The sequence below is a fragment of the Chaetodon auriga genome, chromosome 7 (genome assembly GCF_051107435.1).
Source record: "Chaetodon auriga isolate fChaAug3 chromosome 7, fChaAug3.hap1, whole genome shotgun sequence".
NCBI classification, from domain to species: domain Eukaryota; kingdom Metazoa; phylum Chordata; class Actinopteri; order Chaetodontiformes; family Chaetodontidae; genus Chaetodon; species Chaetodon auriga.
In genome coordinates, this window is record NC_135080.1 from 15765497 (window position 1) to 15783694 (window position 18198).

The 18198-nt window shown below is 45.3% G+C and overlaps 1 protein-coding gene across 1 annotated transcript in view; it reads left to right on the top strand.

The window, feature by feature from the left end:
* The first annotated feature begins 3014 nt into the window (after positions 1-3014).
* pid1 (phosphotyrosine interaction domain containing 1) overlaps positions 3015-18198 on the top strand; it is a 30026-nt gene continuing 14842 nt past the window's right edge. Inside the window, exons 1-2 of the mRNA XM_076735094.1 lie at positions 3015-3206; positions 14930-15076. Coding sequence (XP_076591209.1) covers positions 3177-3206; positions 14930-15076 — 177 coding nt within the window. The 5' untranslated portion in view covers positions 3015-3176. The remainder of the gene's footprint in view (positions 3207-14929; positions 15077-18198) is intronic.

Here is an 18198-nt window from a genome sequence, read left to right on the forward strand (position 1 = left end):
CTGAGCCGGTGTCTCATGTGAATTCATTTTGTCTAAACACAGGCAGCCGTACAAGAAGTTTGCCAAATAAAAATGGTCTAAAAATGGTCTACCCCAAGTCGTAGCTGGCTCTCAGGGCCTTAGACAGGATAGGCTGACATTATTCTTTGAAGGCAGCCAGCTAACATTGGATTAATAACATTAAGTTAGCCACTGTGTGAGGTTATCAGAGCGTTACATTAAAACTCAAATTGCTTGATGCTTTGTTAGGTATAACCCTCTCTCTAAAGGCACTGCTTATACTTAAGGAGGCTTCGGCTAATTTGACCCAGTGGTCACTGATGGTCCTTTGAATTTCCACAGGCATATGTATAAAACTGCAGGTCCAGAACTGCTGCATCCAGATCAGCAGGGACTCTCCAGCTCTGCAGCGTAATGTTTCTTAGCTTCCTTGAGAACCGCTCATCTAAACCACTTCACACTTGACACTACACTTCCTTGGGTCCTCAGCAGCACACCCATCGAGTGTGAAGTCAATTGGATGAACACTTGTTAAGACATCGAAGGACGGACAGAGATTCCATACGTTTTAGCGAGATGGCCATTCGAGGCGGCTACTGTCTGACACAGAGACAAGACGTTGAATCATTTCATGTAAAGATTATGTTTATTTGGAAAGCTGTAGCAGCTTCTCACAGGTTGCCCCAATATATGTTTTATTTTGGGAAATATGTCAGGTTGAAAGAAACCATCATTTTCCTGTAACTCAGCCACGATTAGCTGAAATGAATAACATGCAGCAATAAGGTTTGAGTTGGATTTAATTGTTCTGAAATCGTGGGTCCTGGTCTTTTATAAAATGTGTAAACAATAACCAGGGGAAGAAAAGCCGATTCTTGACAGCGTCTGTTTTTCTGCAATGTCCCAAGGTCACATCCAGCAGGCTGAACCGTAAGCCGTGGGAAAGACCTTTTATGGAGTGTTGGTAATGTGAACACCCTCAGTGACCTCAGGCTTTATCCAGATGTTCCCCATGTAAACATCTCTAAATACAGACTGTGACTGCGGAGTCATGTCGCTCAACACACCTACATATATTATGTGTGTGTGCAAACGCACATACGCACACATTGCAGGAGCACCAGATGTCACCGATGGCTCTCACCTTTGCTTATGGTCTGCTTTGGAGGCCTTGTGCTTGACCTTTGCCCCCTGAAAGCCCTGGAGGGTCAGAGTATTGACTGTTTGGTTTGCCACATGTCCCAAAACACATTGTCTGTTATGAGAGATTCTCAGTCTCTTTCAAGGCCTCCACCTCCAACTGGGCAACAAGCACTTGTGTGGTTTCATTACAAAACTCAGTGGTTAAAATATGTGCTGAAGTTGACAGCAGTAAGATTAATTCAGTATTTTCCACAAAATAATGGATGACGCTTCAGTGGATTCCCTGACTTCACGCTTAGAATAACAAGGTCAGACCAAACCAATCTCAATTCAAACAAACTCTGAGAAGGACAGAATGTTTTTTGTTTTCAGCTTGTTTTTGAGAAGCTTAAGCAGATCAGAATGTGTGGGCATGACTGCAGCAGCTCACCATAGACTTTGTCCTTAGATGCCTTTGTAAAACTTGGGAATTATGAGAATAGAGGATTTTAAACTAACCAAGTTTTTATTGCCACTACCCTCTGAAATAATGCCATGCCATTTATGTTTGGTTTTTATACAATCATTTCCATTTTAACTGCATTCCTGCACACACTGGCCACTCTGGTCTGGATGAGGCTTTGAAGTCCTCCTATAATGGTGCTAAATATCACTGCGGGTGCCTTTAATTATGCAGTTTATGTTGATTTTACATTAAAAAAAATATGAAAACTGGGTACTTGTTTTTATCTGAAATTATCAATAGCAGACTTAGCTGGTGAATTGTTTTAGCAGCTCATTTTCAGCCATTGTAGCCAGAGTTGTGTCAGGTTCTTAAAAATATGTCAGGATGGATCCTGTAAAAGGAATTTCAACCAACTATGAATGCACTTAAAGCAGTAATTAACATAAGCATTCATCTGGACTCTACACTGTGATGGGGTGCATGGGATCTGTTTCAGGACTCACAGCAAATCCAATATTCACTTCACTGTCCTCTCCAATGACTCCACCAACAAGTTGCTAATGTGTGTGTCATTTGGTGTTGGCCAGTTTGTTTTTACAGAGCATTTTGCCAGAAATAGCTGCCTGGTGCTGAAAACTGCGTTAATGAGAGCAATGAGAGTGAAGTATTGGTGAAGCTGCAGGCCATAAAACCAAACACAATTAGTTGAAAGATGCTAAATGGACTCTATCACATCATATATAGAAATGTAGCCATTGTTAATGAAAGAATATTGATTAGTGTAGCTTTAAGATGAGTCATTTCATAAGTAAAGCACCAGTGTGTAGGATTTAGTGGCACTGAAGGATGAGGCTGCAGATTGTAACCAACTGGATATCAAGGGCTATCCCAATCCAAGCATGTAGCACTTATGGCGACTGCTAAAATGCAAAAGGCCCTCTTCAGACCCAGGGTTTGGTTGGTCCAAGGTACTGTAGAAACATGGCAGTACAACGTGGTGGACTCCATGGAAGAGGACCTGCCCCCTCCCATGGAAGAGGACCTGCTCCCTCTGCAGAAATAAACACCTCATTCTCTCTCATTCTTCAGGTGACTGTACGTTGAAAATATAATTCTGAATACTATGTTACATGTCTGCCAACAGATCCGCTTAAATCCTTCACACTGGACCTTTAAATAATAACTTGTGCGATATGGTCCAGCTTAACTCGTCCACCCTGTCATGATGCTGAAACTTTAAATAAAACAATTTTAGAATTCCCCACAACATCTAAACAATATTCCATTAGCATAGTTACACAAGCAAGTTTCTGTCTGGATTTAAAACACGTTGTCAGTCTGGGTGAAACCTCGATTTCCTAAAGCACCTGAACGCAGCACGAGGAGCCGAGCAGCCACAGAGCGCAGGTACCTCCACCTGCTGGCCAGTCCGACAACTACAGCCAGGCGGAGCAACACATCCTTCATTACCGAGCAGTCCGGACTGAAGGAGGACAGAGAGGCAAGCCGTGAAAGCGAACAGATGTGAGCCGGACCACGAAAAGAGAACAAGCTGTAGTAAAGACGGAGAACAGTTCATTCTGCTAATATGTGGCAACCCGCGTCGGAGCGACTGCAGGTAAGATGCGGGTGCGTGTGAGGCGCTTCTCGTCGACAGGGCAGCGGTAAATAAACGCTTGAGCCGTGCGAACGGTCGCTGGAGCCCGCCGTGCTCTGCATGGCTCCAGCCTGGAGCGACTTGCTACGGTTTCTGAGCAGCTACAGATGTTTTGTGAGCACTGTCTTTCGCTTGGATGCTGCTCGTCGTCTTTGAAATGTTAGCAGCTAGTTCTGGGTATCCAAACCATCTTTTCTTTAGCTAATGGCTCTGTGTCTAAACGAGTCCCTGTTGGTGATGCGTTTAAACGCACCTATTCACGTTACGCAAGCCGGGAGGACAGAGCAACACACTGTACCTCCGCTGCATTCCTGTGTTCATGCACCGCTGGATATTTTCGTAAAAAGGCAAAGACACGCATGTCCCAGCTGCGTTTAAAATGGCTATTTTGGCCCACAGGCCTCTCTCACCCAACACTGTCTCCACACTAACCTACTGACTGCAACTGCAGGCCTCCCCTCCTGTTGTCACTCTTATTTTCCCTTCATGTTGTCACATCAGGATGCTTTCCCTCTCCATTATTGTGTGAAATCGCTAACACAAATCAGCAGACTCTGGTTCGCAACCTGCCGCCTGTGACCTGTTAAGAAGTCGAAAAAAAACCCGCCTCCCTGTTAATGACACGTAGTTTGATATCCAGGGGCAAGCCGCGCACCGAGCCTGGCTTCACGTCTCCTGCAGACGTAATGCTCTCCAGATGTCGGCCTGCAGACTGCCTGCCAAGTGAACTTGCACAATCCCCTCTTCTGCCCAGGCGTCAAGAAGATGGAATCACGAATTATTAAAACCGAGAGTTCCGGTGTTTAGATGTGGGGTTAGGGGCCGCTGTAAAATGATCCTGTAAACACGCATCTGCACGACCCCACCACCAACCCCCCGACCCTTCGCTTCATTTAAACACCCGAAGCTGTGCGTGGTGGTGCCCGCTCACGTGTCGCCTGGCACATGGAGCTGGGACCGATGGAGGTGAATTGAAAAGTGCGCTGTGATTTTTGCATGAACTCAGAGTGTCAGGCTCAACAAGTGTCTCAAAGCCACCACATGTCTCACTTTAAGGGCATTTGGATAGCGCGTGTGAGGAAGGACATTAAAGAAAAATGGCCACATGAGCAGCCCTGTGGTGCAAGGTTGTCATCTGTCCATCACAGCAGAGAGTAATGGGTTTACTTCATTAGTGTGTCTTGAGTCAAAACCTCAATTCTTCAGTCCAGCACTCCCTCGATGGTGCTCGAAACTGAGTGAGATCTGGGATGTCATGTTAGCGAATGTCAACTTATCCAGCCCTTCATCAGTGCTGTGTTGATTCCTCTGACATCCTCTTTCTGTGAATGAACAGATATGACTTTGCTGCTGTTACAAATGGGAAACATTTGGATTCAAAGTCAGAAACTTTTGCAGTGTGCCAAACTTTAAAGTGGCACCGCGCTGATTGAACATTTGACGATCAGTTTGCGACTCATGGGGAGTGCAGCTGACAGTCGTCCCTGAAGGGAGCTTTCTAACCTCTGAGATCAGGGTTGTCTCAGCTTGGCCTTGGAGACTGTCCTACAGGAAGCCTGCTTTACAAACTGAGGCCATGGCGCTAGAAAGACGAGTTAATGTCATGTTGAAGCCACCGTAATTATAAGATTCCGACTTGCAAATAGTGTTCACGTCAACATCCAAGCGGTAATTATGAGGTGGTATACTCAGACTTTTCTGAAAACTCTGATATGTCCAATTAAGAGCTTCTTAGTATGAAAGTCTTGAGTTGCGATGTAAATGCTCAGATGCCGTGAGCACCTGAAGCGCTCCCGTCCAGACAACATGACACGAACTCAGCATTACCAGGCAGGCTGGGTCAAATGGAAGATTGTGCTGCATTGTGGGAGATGTAGGATATGGAAGTGCCATAGTTGCTGGAGGGAAAAAAGGTAGATTTGAAGGAATCTGATAAGCGTCTCTTGGCTCACAGCAGCTTACCTCCTGGACTCCAGCTGTGGCCCAGAGTTGATAAGGAGTTTAACATGTTTCTGCTGTCCACATCTAAACTCTGACACACAAGATTTAAGTTGATGAATGACCGTGGAGGAGAGCTTGGATCAACAAAGTCTGCCTGGGTTGCAGAAACCCTTATGAATAACTAGCTGGACCGTGGCCACATGGACTCCCAGGATTGTTTGAATCTGTAAATAAAACGTTATAGTTTAAAGTGACAGCGAGCGGCAGCCATGTCTGCTCCTTCAGACCCGTGTCCTTCAGTCGGGCATAATGAGACGGCAGGTATCTTATCTAGAATGTACTCGTGGTTATTATCTTCGGGTTTTTTTTGTTGTTTTCATTCACGGTGGCATCCGTCCATGTTATTCTCGCTTGTGCTGTCTTCTGTTGCCATAGCAACACCTGATGTCTTGCTGCATTTTTGTCTCACGCTCGGGCAGGAAGAGGAGGGAGAAAAAGAGATAGATGGAGGTGGAGGAGATGCAGGTCGCCTCACCAACCAGTGGCGAGCCGCTTTTTCTGATGGCAATCAGAAGTGTTTTGGAACCAAAGTGTGTGTGTGTGTGTGTGTGTGTGTGTGTGTGTGTGTGTGTGTGTGTGTGTTGCGACGCTGTGTGTTGGTGCTGCATTCGTGCCTCTCTGTTTTTCTCTCCCTCCGTCTGTCTTTCTCTCTCTGTCCGTTTCCCCATCCCTCCTAGCTCTCGCTGACCACATGCCTCCAACAGTTTCGGGGGCCCTTCCTCCCCAGTCGAGGGCCACGTTAGTTCAACGACAGATTGCACAATATGCAGTGGTCTGGGCACAAATGCACACACGCACACACGCATATGCAAGTTGGCAGGCAGGTTAAGCACGCATATACACACGCAATAACATGCTTCCTTTTTGAGTGTCCGTAGGGCGACCAAACATGTTTTTTTCCTCCGTCAGCAGCTCTTTCTTTGGCCATGGTTTCCACTTTTGACACGTTAATGTGTGTGACACTGACAAACAGGGCTGGGCACGTAAAAAGATGTGGACACGAGCGTGCGGAAATAGCTGACTGAGGTCAAACACGGTGAGAACCAGCCACTGCCTGTGCATCTCTTCTTCTCACCGTGGCCATCTCCGCCTGCCTTTATTTGTTTCTACGTCTGTGTCCTGGTCTGTCTGTCTGTCTCTTTGTCTGGCTGAGGTTGCCTGGTGGCCACAGCTATGTAGTTGAGACTGTGGTCTCGGTGGCAAAAGGAATCCACGAGCCGACTGGCACAAAATTCCCATGGTTCACTTGACACGTTTTTTTTTTTTTCCTCTTTTTTTTGTGCTTCTTGTGAACAAATGGCTCTTAGCTGCCTGGTTTGGCTCTTCATATTTGATGAATGGGCATAATCTCCTCTTTGCGGAAGTTATCATTTTTCAAGGATTTGCATGTGACGGAGAGTCGTATTCTTTCCATTGGTCGAAACGGATCCGTCTCAGCTGTATCGTTTAGGTTTTTTTTCTGTATGGAGACGGGCAGGAGATTGATTCCCAGAAGCATCTCGATTCTCTCTTGAAAGATCGAAGCAGAAAAGCCAATAATCAGAATTTTTAAACCCAATTCTCGACATAATGATCACCTGTAACAGTTTTATGAGACCGGCCTGAAGCTCTTGACTGTGAAAGATATGGGATGGAAATGTGTGTCTAAGCTGGGCCAGTTCTTGAGTTTTGGTCAGGGTGGTTACAGAAGCTCACATCATTCAAATTACAAGAAATGTGTCATTTGGACCTGAACGTTACACGAGCTGGTTGATTGATGGTTTATCCAGCTCGCAGTAGGTTGTGGGTTTATAACTAATGAGAGAAATCATCATACTCAAAAACCCTGCACATATTTGAACAAATTTTCCTCGTTTCTTCTGTTAGACTTGGACAATTTGTGAATACTTTCGAAGGATAATCTGCTCACAGTGTCTGAGGTGCAGCATGAATGGACCCACATGTAATTTAAAGTTCTGAATTGGACGCAGGACTTGCCAAAAGCCGGTTAGTGCTGTCTGCGACGGCCTGTGACGGATGAAGGGCTGACAGATCATTAAACCCTCAGTGAAATTGTTGGAAATGAAAGTAGGCTCCTTTACTTAATGATGAGTGCAGACTCTGGACATCCTCCTCACTGTCTTGTACCTGGCAGTAGGTGGATAATGGAACACATTTAAGTTCTTCTCGGTGGGTCGTGTGTTTTTTGTCATTAGCAGGTCTTCTCCCTTTGCCCCGGCTCTGTTTAGACTGTTTCAGATGTCGCTGTGGGTTCATTGTTTACGTCAAAGAGTTGTTGATGTTTTTACTGTCAGCCAGAGATTGCCACCCCCAGCTTCTTGAGGTTTGGGTACTTTAATACCCACTTCCTCCTGCAGAAGTAACCCACCAATCAGAACATCTGATCACTGGCCTGCTCCCTCCTGCATGCCCCGGTGCTCCAATCATGGTTGAGAAAAACAGGTTTTCCTCTGCCTGAGGACCTCCCACAGTCCACTCTGGGTTGAGCCCATTCAGACATATTTCCTCTCGTAAACTGTCCCAGGATCAGAGGGGGAGGCTGTAAACACATAGAGGAACAGCTTTGGAAGTCTGCCTGATCCTTACCATGCATGAACTGGAGGGGTGCATCCTACTTGGGGTGGTGGAAGTAACAGCCATGGCATGCTGGGTGCACCTCCTCCTCCTCCTCCTCCTCCTCCTCCTCCTCCTCCTCCACCTGCAGACACCAGCATATTCCTTCAGCGAGCTGACAGAGGGAATGATGTGTTCAAGGGCTGGTCTCCAGCCCAGACTGATGTCAGGTTTGTCAGTCTTCAAAGTGAAGACATTGTTTGGAAAGAGAAGGTTTGCTGGGTGAGCTGGCCATGTTTTGAGGAGCAAACTCACCAGCAGCTCATTGGATGTGTAACTGGAGCCGGCGTGCTGTTTACTCGCTGGCAAATGTCCCGACAGAAGAGCAGAATGATTCTACTCAACCGTTCACAAACCATCTCTCTGTGGGATGTGGTGACGTCGGTTTGATGTCTGTTGTTTTGGAAGCAAAATGTTTAGCTCCTACTTTAAAGGCTCGCCGTGGAGTTTTAGGCCACTAGCAGCGTGTCTGGACAACGTTCTTATGACCGTGTCCCTGTTTGGTTTTTGTCCAGTGCACGCTCGCAAGGACACACGAGCGGATGGGTGACCGGATGCACGTGTCCGCCAGTTTTTTCTGGTTAATCCACTGATCAACAGGTGGCCGAGAAACGTGGCCATGCGCCAGTAAAAGGCACAGACTGCTGGATGTAAATGAAGCTTCCAGAATATTTCAAGTCAAATTGGCTTTGCAGATGTTTTCTATACACATACTTCATTTTGATGAATAATACTAAAAGTAAGCTGAACTTTCTTCGTTTCCCTCCAGAGGCAGGTTGTCCCATCTTATCTTTGAGACAGATCAAGAGATTCTGGCGTCTTTTCAAGCTCTGCTCCACGCTAACCATCACGGCTGCCGTCCTGATCATGCAGACCAACCACGCTGTGGTGGTCGGGGCGACGCCGATCGCACGTGTCACCAGTTGTATTTATTAACCCGGTGGCTAACCCAACCTCCTAACGATGCCATTCTGACTGAGTCTTCTCTTGAATGCTGCTGAGTCTTCTTCCTCTGAAGCTGAGAAGACGAGATGCAGAACAGATGACCTGATAACAGACAGTGATGTCCCCCTGTCTCGCTCTCTGCCAGCCAGCCGCCGACAGACCGACAACATCTGCTACAGAACTCTACACGCTCTTTCATCTTTGAGGCGGGTACATGTGTGTCGGGTTGGTGTATGCAGATGTGTCTGAGGCCGGCTAATGCTGACAAACTGCTGAGGTCTGTGTTAAGCTCTTAACCATACTTTACATGTAGAACCATGTTTTGAGGATGATCCAGTGGCCATTTGTGAATCATAGGTGTATTCATTTTTCTTTTTTTTTTTTAATTTTTCCAGCTGCTTCCTGCTGTTTTCTCATGATCACATGCCTATAACCTACATTTGTGTGTGTCAGTAGGAGTGGCAGAGCTCTGTTTTAAGGCAGCGTCTTAACCATCAGATTGACCTGAGAGCCTCTTTCCTGTAAGAATGCTCCCTGAGGGGGCCAGAAGTTTAAAACTTACCATGTGTGACCTGTTAAGATCATCACTGCAGGAGGCAAACTGCACCAAGACGCTCTCCAAAGCCTGTCTGCTTGACTTCTGGTCGATGTGATTGTTCAAGTATTTTCTGAGATTTACATATTTTTAAATGTAGAATTCATTATTTAATGGTAGAGACTCTTGGAAAAGTGGACATATTGATGAAACTTCTAGTAGTAACCAGAGACATACTTGGACAGCACGGGGCCTGTGTGACCTTGACCGTCCACTGTATTTTAAATATTAGTTCTTCTCTCCGTCGGTCTGTATAAAATATTGTGGGATAAAGTTTATGTAGTGATTTTATATATATATTATATGGGCCTTGAAATCCATAAAACATAAATGGCTGAATTGTGGTGAAAATCCCAGGGAGTAGGAGTTCTGCTAATGTTCAGCCAAGTTCCTTTTTATTGTAACTTCTTTGCACTATAAATACATGTTAATCACACGGGTACGGACGGCGGTGAGTCAGTGTTGATGCTTTTAGCTTCACAGTCATGCTGCTAAGTATGTAGACCTTAAATGTTATGACAGTGAGTGTCATAACTGGCTTACAAGTGATCAGATAGTCTGATTGGATTTACAGCAAGTCTAAACACACAAAGAGAGGTAGTAATAAAACTTAGGATAGCGTCATCATCAGAATGATAGAAAGGTGCTACTGAAGAAGTCTCGTGGTCATATAATCAAAATAATCATTGGATGTAACAAATGCATGGACTCCTTTTCTCTTTACATGTTGGAATTGTTGGAAATCTGAATCCCAGATGAGCCTGACATGTTTTTTCAGTGTAACCGAACCTCTTCAAAATGCACTGTGTCTTGGCCCTGTATAGTAATGTATGAATACTCTGCAGAGCGGAGATGCTCAGCTTGCTTTGCCCGGGGGCCACTTTTGTGTGATGTGTTGGCATGATTCATAAACATGGAACCCATGATTTCCAAAAACGATCTGTAGTGTGGACTCGTCAGACCACAGCACGCTTCTCCGCTTTGAGTCAGTCCGTCTGAGATGAGCTCGGGTCCTGAGACGTCGGCAGCCTTTCTGGATGTTGTTGATATGCGGCTTTCGCTTTGCGCGGTGGAGTCTGAACTTCCATTAGTCCGTGCAGTAATATCCTTTATGCAATCGTGTCAGTGCTGCCTGAGGGATCAAAGGTTGTTGGCATGCATGTTGGTTTTCGGACTTGCACCTTATGAGCAGAGATTTGTCCGGATTTTCAGAAGCTTTTCATGATATTATGGATTATTGATGGTGAAATCCCCAAATTATGCATTGAGAAACGTTGATCTTGAACTGTTGGACTGTTCACCTGTGGAATGTTCCAAACAGGTGTTTTTGGAGCATTCCACATCTTTCCCAGTCTTTAGTTGCTCCTGTCAAAACTTGTTTGAAACATGTTGCTGCATCAAATAGATTAGAATAAACATATTTACAAAAATCAATGAAGCTGATGGAGTCAAACGTTAAATGTATTGTCTTTGTGCTGTTTTCAATTGAATGTATGTCAAAAAGGATTCACACATTATCACATCCTGTTTTATTTATGTTTCACACAGTGTCCCAGCTTTGTTCGAATCGGGGTTGTAAACTGTTCCAGGCACAGAATGAATAGCACATTCGAGCTCTTTTAGTGTGAAATACGCATTGGTGGGATCAGAATTATCCACACTTCTGGGTCACTCTTCAGTTATAGTTGTTTTTCCCTGCATAGCTCATCGTCGGATCCTGCTGCACAGCCTGAAAGGCCATCAGCGCACAGATCAGCCTTCTCTCCGTTACTAACAGCCTAATTTATCCCATCATACAGAATGATGAGCCAGGACTAATTGGTATAAATAAACCAAAAAATTCCCATTCTGAATCAAGCAGGCTGCCCAGCACCCTGTGGCAGGCCAGATTGGCCCTCGGGCCATAAGATGAGTATCGCTGCCGTAGCTGCTCAGCCTCTGTAATGGAATAATTAGCAGCTGCACTGAGGAAAATTCACCTCAGTGATGTTTTTGAAATGTTCCTCCTGAATCCATCAAAACAGGGGGAGCTTGGTTTGGAGGAGAAGTCACGTGCTTCATTGACTCGGGTATAAAAGAAATCGACACTGACAAGGAAATTCTTGGCAGTTACGGTAAATGTGGGTTACCTTCCAGAAACATGCCACAGTGAAGCTATTAAATTCATCCAAGGATGCAGATAGGATGCAGAGAGCACTGGGGTACGGTGTGGAGGACTTGCCATGACACTGAGTACTTGAGTTATAGCTCCGCTGAAAGCAGAGCATTTTTGTCTGACATCAAAATTCATTTGAGAGGGTGAATCAGTTATAAACGTTCGACAGAGTCTTCACTAAAATGTATTGGTTTTCACGAAAATCAAACATTTACATGATATTTCTGGAGATCAGGGCCCTGACGAATTGCCCAAGTGTCAATGTTTAAACAAGGTTGTTTTTCAGAGTCCTGAAAGAGGACCATTATTTGGAGATTTGAGGTTTTCTTCTGACGGCAGCCATTGTTTAGCATTTAGATCTGAAGTGTAGACAAGAGCCTTGTATGAAACCAGCTGAAAACCCACCAAATCCACACTGCCCTGATGGTGGAGACAGAAAACCTGCCCGGGTCCGAGCTCAAGTCAGAAATAGAATCAGCAGCAGTCACTCGATGAGGAGACTGTTGGGACCTGAGAAATAAAAAACAGCAAAATGCAGTGAAAATATTATGAATAGAATTCCAGCATTACTCCACAAGCGGCCCCTTCGCTCAGGCCTTTTGCTCCTGGTGGGGGGTGGAGGAGTCGGGGAGTCCACCACGGCCCCCCCCCGGCCCCCCTCCCTTCCCTGTCTGTCCGTACCGGGGCCAACCGCAGGAATGCGAGCCGCTGTCAGGAAGCTGTAAAGTGCTGATGCAGAGGTCAGCGAGCGTTTACACACATGTGGCTTTACTTTCACAACTCCACGCTTTTTCTCCTTTTCTCCTTCATCTGCTCCTTGTTTTTTTCTTGACTTATCTTCTGCCTCCCTGACAGCCCCCCTCCCCTTCTTTCCTTTATTCTCCTCTCAACATGAAGGTTCACGTGTGGCTCCAGTGGTCCTGTCCCTGCTCCAGAGGCGTCATCGTAGGATTAGACCTGTTAGCTGGAGGCCGCTAAGTCAGGCTTATCATGCCATTTGTGCATACACAATTTCACGAATCTTTTGAACTTTTGACAAACAGAACCTCAAAATCTAATTTGTTTAAGCTGTAGGTGAGGACAGAGATGATCAGGATACAATTTGAAAACATTATGAGCATAACTCATACTATTATTGTTAATGGGTCGTGGTGATATAGGATAGTTTAAACACTATGATTTGCAGCCAAGTGACAGATTGATGTAATTGTGTCTCAGGCCCTGACGAGGCAAACCACAAATCACCAGTGCTGGGAAATCCATAATATAGTTATGAAAATGTTAAATTGAATATGTGTGATGCGTTTATGTAGCATATTAGATGCAGCGGTGTTGAATTTAGAAACTGGACACCAAACCTCTGTCTTGAAGTTGACTGAGGATTTTGCTTCACCAAAGAAACCAACACTGAAGATTGATGAGAGCCTGTGTTGGCAGGATTGACTGTTTTCATCGCCTGTAAATGTTGACCATCTGTTGCATAAAAAAACGGAACATTGTGCAGGTCCAACATGGAAAACGGCTTTGAAGTGCCAAAGAGAGACGGAGAAAGAAATAGTGAATGGAGGCATTTGTAAAAGTAATCCACCCATAACAGAACAGCAGTCATACAAAGACATATCATGAGACTTACAGTATGTGGTATTACCATTTCTTTATCTGAGTGAAAAATAAAGTGAGCAATGAGAAATAAAGGGAATCACATGCACGTCCGAACAACAGTCTGCAGCCATGCGAGCAGCTCTGTGAGGCTTTGAGCTGAATGCTAACATCTGCATGCTAACATACAATGACGATGCTAACATGCTGACTCTCAGCAGGTATAATATTTAGCCTGTTCACCACTTTAGCTTGTTAATAGCACTAAAAACAAAGTGCAGCAGAGGCTGATGACAGTTTTGCAGATATTTGGTCCAAAGTATTGGACAAATGAAAATGCTGACCTGATTATGGCGCTGGACGTAAAGTCAGGGGATGACCAATGATTCATCCTGAGCTGAACATTGACATGTGAAGCAAATTTCAAGGCAATCCATCCAATGGTTTTTGAGACATTTCATCACCAAAGTCATCAAGATTCATCTTATGGGGAGCATGAACATCTGTACAGAAGTGCATACCAGTCCAGTGGTTGAGATATGTCAGTGTGGACCAAAGTGGCAGATTGACAGACCAATCAACAGATATTGAAAATATGTGATTGAAAACACCTGCAGGTGCGGTATTTTCATCACAAAGGTTCTCGCCCATGTAGAAGAAATGATTTTCACCGACTGCCAGCGTCATATGATATTTAATGGAGGGCGGCTGCAGACACGCAGCCAAGCAAACATGCCGTTTCACGAGCTGTTTTATCTTGATTGTGTCGAGGAAGCCCAGAAATTCCACAGGGCCAGATCCACCATGTGGTTCTGCTCGGCCTCAGGAAGCACTGGCCGTGGACTGTAGTATGAGAGCAGGCGGCTCTCCTCCTTGTTTTGACGGAGGCGGCGAGGGCAGAGCTCCTTCATCTGCTCCTCACATTCCACTTTAAGCAGAATAAACCTCTCACACCATCTCGCTTCCAGTCTTCATATCCAGTTTTCACCACTGAGCTTTGTTTTCTGTGTGTGTGTGTGTGTGTGTGTGTGTGTGTGTGTGTGTGTGTGTGTGGAAATCTGGAATAGCACCTTGAATGTCAAACTGCCATGCTTTGGGCTGGATACCAAACTTCAGTGCTTTAATGGAACCGGCTGAATTCTGTTGATACCTAAGGAGTAAATCTCATCAGCGTCAGTGAGCCAACAAACATACAGCACTCTTGTAGCATCGTCAGTAATGCTGGTGATTGGCTGTTTAACATCAGTGTCATTTGTACTGCCCGTTAGCTAACCTCTATCTGCTTGTCAGTCCACCGGCACGTCCTCTCCTCGTCATCGTGGAGATGGACGGAGGCGGTGCTGCTTACAGACCAGCATGCGAAAGGAGAGAAATGTCCTGATGTTGACTCTGTGGGTGGTTGTCAGACCCAGACTGGCTGCTCTTTAGCACTGAAAACATAAGAGGTCTCACTGCCACTATTTCACAATACCACAAACGTCATGTTGGATTAGGCGGACGAGATGCTGCAGTGACGTGCCGCTCGTGAAAGCTTTGCAGAGCACCAAGCAGCAGTTCCCTTAACCATCACATTTCCACAAATCTATCTCGTATATTTCTGGACTCAAAGCACTCAGAGAACACTGAAAAGCTGATGATGTGGAGCTTGCACTTTTTCGAGTCTCCAGCAGTGTCAACACGGGAACTACAAATGTTAATCTATAGGCATGTGGTCGCCTGGCACTGATTGCAAGTTTGCCTAAAGCGCAGCGTGTGTGTGTCTCTTTTCTCCATCAGCACTTCCAGACCATGCTGAAAACCAAGCTAAATGTGCTGACGCTGAGGAAGGAGCCTTTGCCCACGGTGATCTTTCACGAGCCCGAGGCCATCGAGCTCTGCTCCACAACACCGCTCACAAAGAGCAGGACCCACGCCGGATACAAGGTAGAGTCACATGAACCTGATAATCCCTAAAGCCACCGCTGTTCCTGAGTAATTCTTTAATAGCATTAATAGAACCATAATCCAACTGTTTTTCCTTTTCTCTGTGGACACACTCATTTCATTCATTTCAGGTTTTGTGCCGCAATCACAACCCTGAATAATTCATATTAAGAGTGTGTATGCAGGCACCTGTGTGTGTGTGTGTGTGTGTGTGTGTGTGTGTGTGTGTGCGCGCGCGCGCATGTGCTCTGGAACGTGTGCGTTTGTTTTCCTCCTCTGCCTGTTTCTGCTCAGTGTCAGACGTAGAGTTTCATCCAATGAGCTGTTTGACCCGCAGCCCATTCTCTTTTCTCTGTCCTCAAAGCAGAAAACAAACAGGAGGGCAGCAGATCACAATAGCAGCCACGCTCTGTTATTACACACAACACTTCCAACCGAGTAACAGAGTGCGTCTGTGCGTGTGTGCCTGCTCCGTGCCACGCCGTCGCAGGCGTAGCGAATAAAGCGAGGTGACTGCGGGCGCATGTGAGACAACTTCCAAGCGGCTGTGTGGGTGTGAGGATTTTTGTTTAGTGCGTTCAATGTTGTTTTTGGTCAGTCGCGCTGTGCCATGAACGAGCCTATCAGGAACTGAAGAAAAGGAACTGAAGCTTCTCCAACTCGACCTAACTCAAATAAATATTTCATATTGAGGAAAAACGAGTCCCCCTCGAAGTTATTGCCAAGAAACACACATGTGGAGCACACAGTCCCCATGCTTGTTGTTGATATGTGTGTGTTGGATCGCTGTACAGAAGAGCTAACACACACTGTCCTGCACCAGCAGACACACACACACACACACACACACACACACACACACACACACAGAGTATATATGCATGTGCATCTTAAAAAACTTTCTCAAGGCAGCTAAGAGGCCAGAAGTGCTGAGTCGTCATCAGCACTTCCCAAAAGCTCCTGAAGTTCAAATGTGAACATGAAGTGAAAGTCCGTAAGACGCCCTTTACTGGCAGAGCAGAGAAGTTTGGTCTGGCTGGCACACGCACACACACGCACACACACACGGTGACATGGAGACAAACAAGTTAACCAGCAGGGTTGTCATTGGCTCCAAATCAAATAGAATTGGCTAAAGTTTGCCCTCCTCTGCCTTCCTTTGGCCCGCGCTGAGTTTTGTTCTACGACCCTGATTCCAAAAAAGTTAGTTGTGTTTGACGCTGTGTAAAAAGTAAATACAAACAGAATGTGAGGATTTGCAAACAAACTTTGTTTACACAACAGTTTTATGAAGTGTTCCTGAGCTCATGTAGTAACATCCTTCATACAGTCATGTGTTCACAAAGTGGTGAACCTCACTTCATCCTCGCTTGTGAACGACTGAGCCTTTCCAGGATGCTCCTTTCAGACCCAACCATGATCCTATCACCTGTTACCAATGAACCTGTTTACCTGTGGAATGTTCCAAACAGGTGTTTTTGGATCATTCCACATCTTTCCCAGTCTTTAGTTGCTCCTGTCCCAACTAGTTTGAAACGTGTTACTGCATCAAATTCAGAATAAGCAGATGAAGCTGAGGTCAAACATTAAATATACTGTCTTTGTGCTGTTTGATTGAGGATATGTCAAAAAAGGATCAACAAGTTATCACATTCTGCTTTATTTGTTTTACACAGCTTCCCAACATTTTTGGAATCGGGGTTGTAGGAGTTACTAAATCTCAGATAATGATATGTTTTATTGTTGATCCAGTGAATTAAGATGAGAATGAAACACAGGGCAGAGAACTTTGTCTGTGATGAGAGCTGACAGACGACACCTTTGTTTATTTCCCGATGATGTGACATTGATACGATGATGCACAGAGCTTTTCACCCGTGACACCGCTCCTCTCGTCTCTGCAGGACAGCTGTTATCCTGCCAGCCGCAATAAAATCAAGCAAGATTTTCTTCTCAGAGATGCAGTGAAATTGTTAAAGTACTGCACATGTATTGTCAGTGTCTAACTCAGATAACGCTTCGTTCACATTACAGTGGCATATTACATGCAACACTGATGTAATCTGCATCTTGGCTGTTTCAGTTGGTGGAAAACTTTCTAAAGAATCAGCAATTTTCTATTGCGTCACATTAGCAAAACTGCTCCAGGTCAACATGGTATTTTGCGTATGAATTTCCCACATTGCACAATGGAAACCAGCGAGACTTAAGCCTCGATGCCCTGACCGGAAATAAAGCCACTGCTCTTCCTCTTTATCATACTTGTCCATAATATGTGCCAATATGACGGATGACTGACCAAAATAGAGTTAAAAAACAGCCCAGCTATGCATTTTTCATTCTGCTCGCCCTTTGAGACATCCACACTCAACTCATGCCTAGTCCACATATACACTGGTATTTTTTAAAACATAGCTTTTCTATGAGTTTTGGCTTCTCGTCTGCACACAAACTACAGTTTAGGTCACTGAAAAATCAGACCTGAAAACACCTTTTGGAAAACTTCCTCCAGAGTGAACGACAGAGTGTGCGCCGTTATCTCCTGTGAGGCCATTTTGTGGCGGACGTAGCCAAAACAGCGCTGGTGCTAAGCTTGCTAACAAGGCTCTTTATGAGTTTACACATAAGAGACGCACAGAGGTCCCTGTAAATCCAGCACTCCCACGACACGACGCCCTGGTCAGTTGCAGGTAGTCTGCTGGGAGTGTATTTTTTTTCAGGCATCTGATTGGCCAACATGGCTTCAGGGTAAGGATTATATCCCCACCTGTTGGGTATTTTTTTGAGAATGAAGGAGGAAAAATCCCTGTTTTCAATAACACCAGTGTACTTGTGGACTAGGCATCCGTGAGGTAACCTTGTGTCACAGGTTACTGACTCATCAGCATCCCAGCGTTCAGTGTGTCATACCTCATTGTTTTTAATCACCAGTCATGCACTGGCAGCCTTTTATGACATGACAAACAACCCCCCAGCTTGGAAAAGGTTTTGATTTTCAGATGGTAATAAGAAGCATTCAGATGTAACCAGCTGTTTATCACAGCTGTGCGCAGCTTTTCAGCGGGAGCAGAATCAGGCAGCCTCTTGTCTCGTCCCGTGGGCAGTCACCGCCATGATGGAAG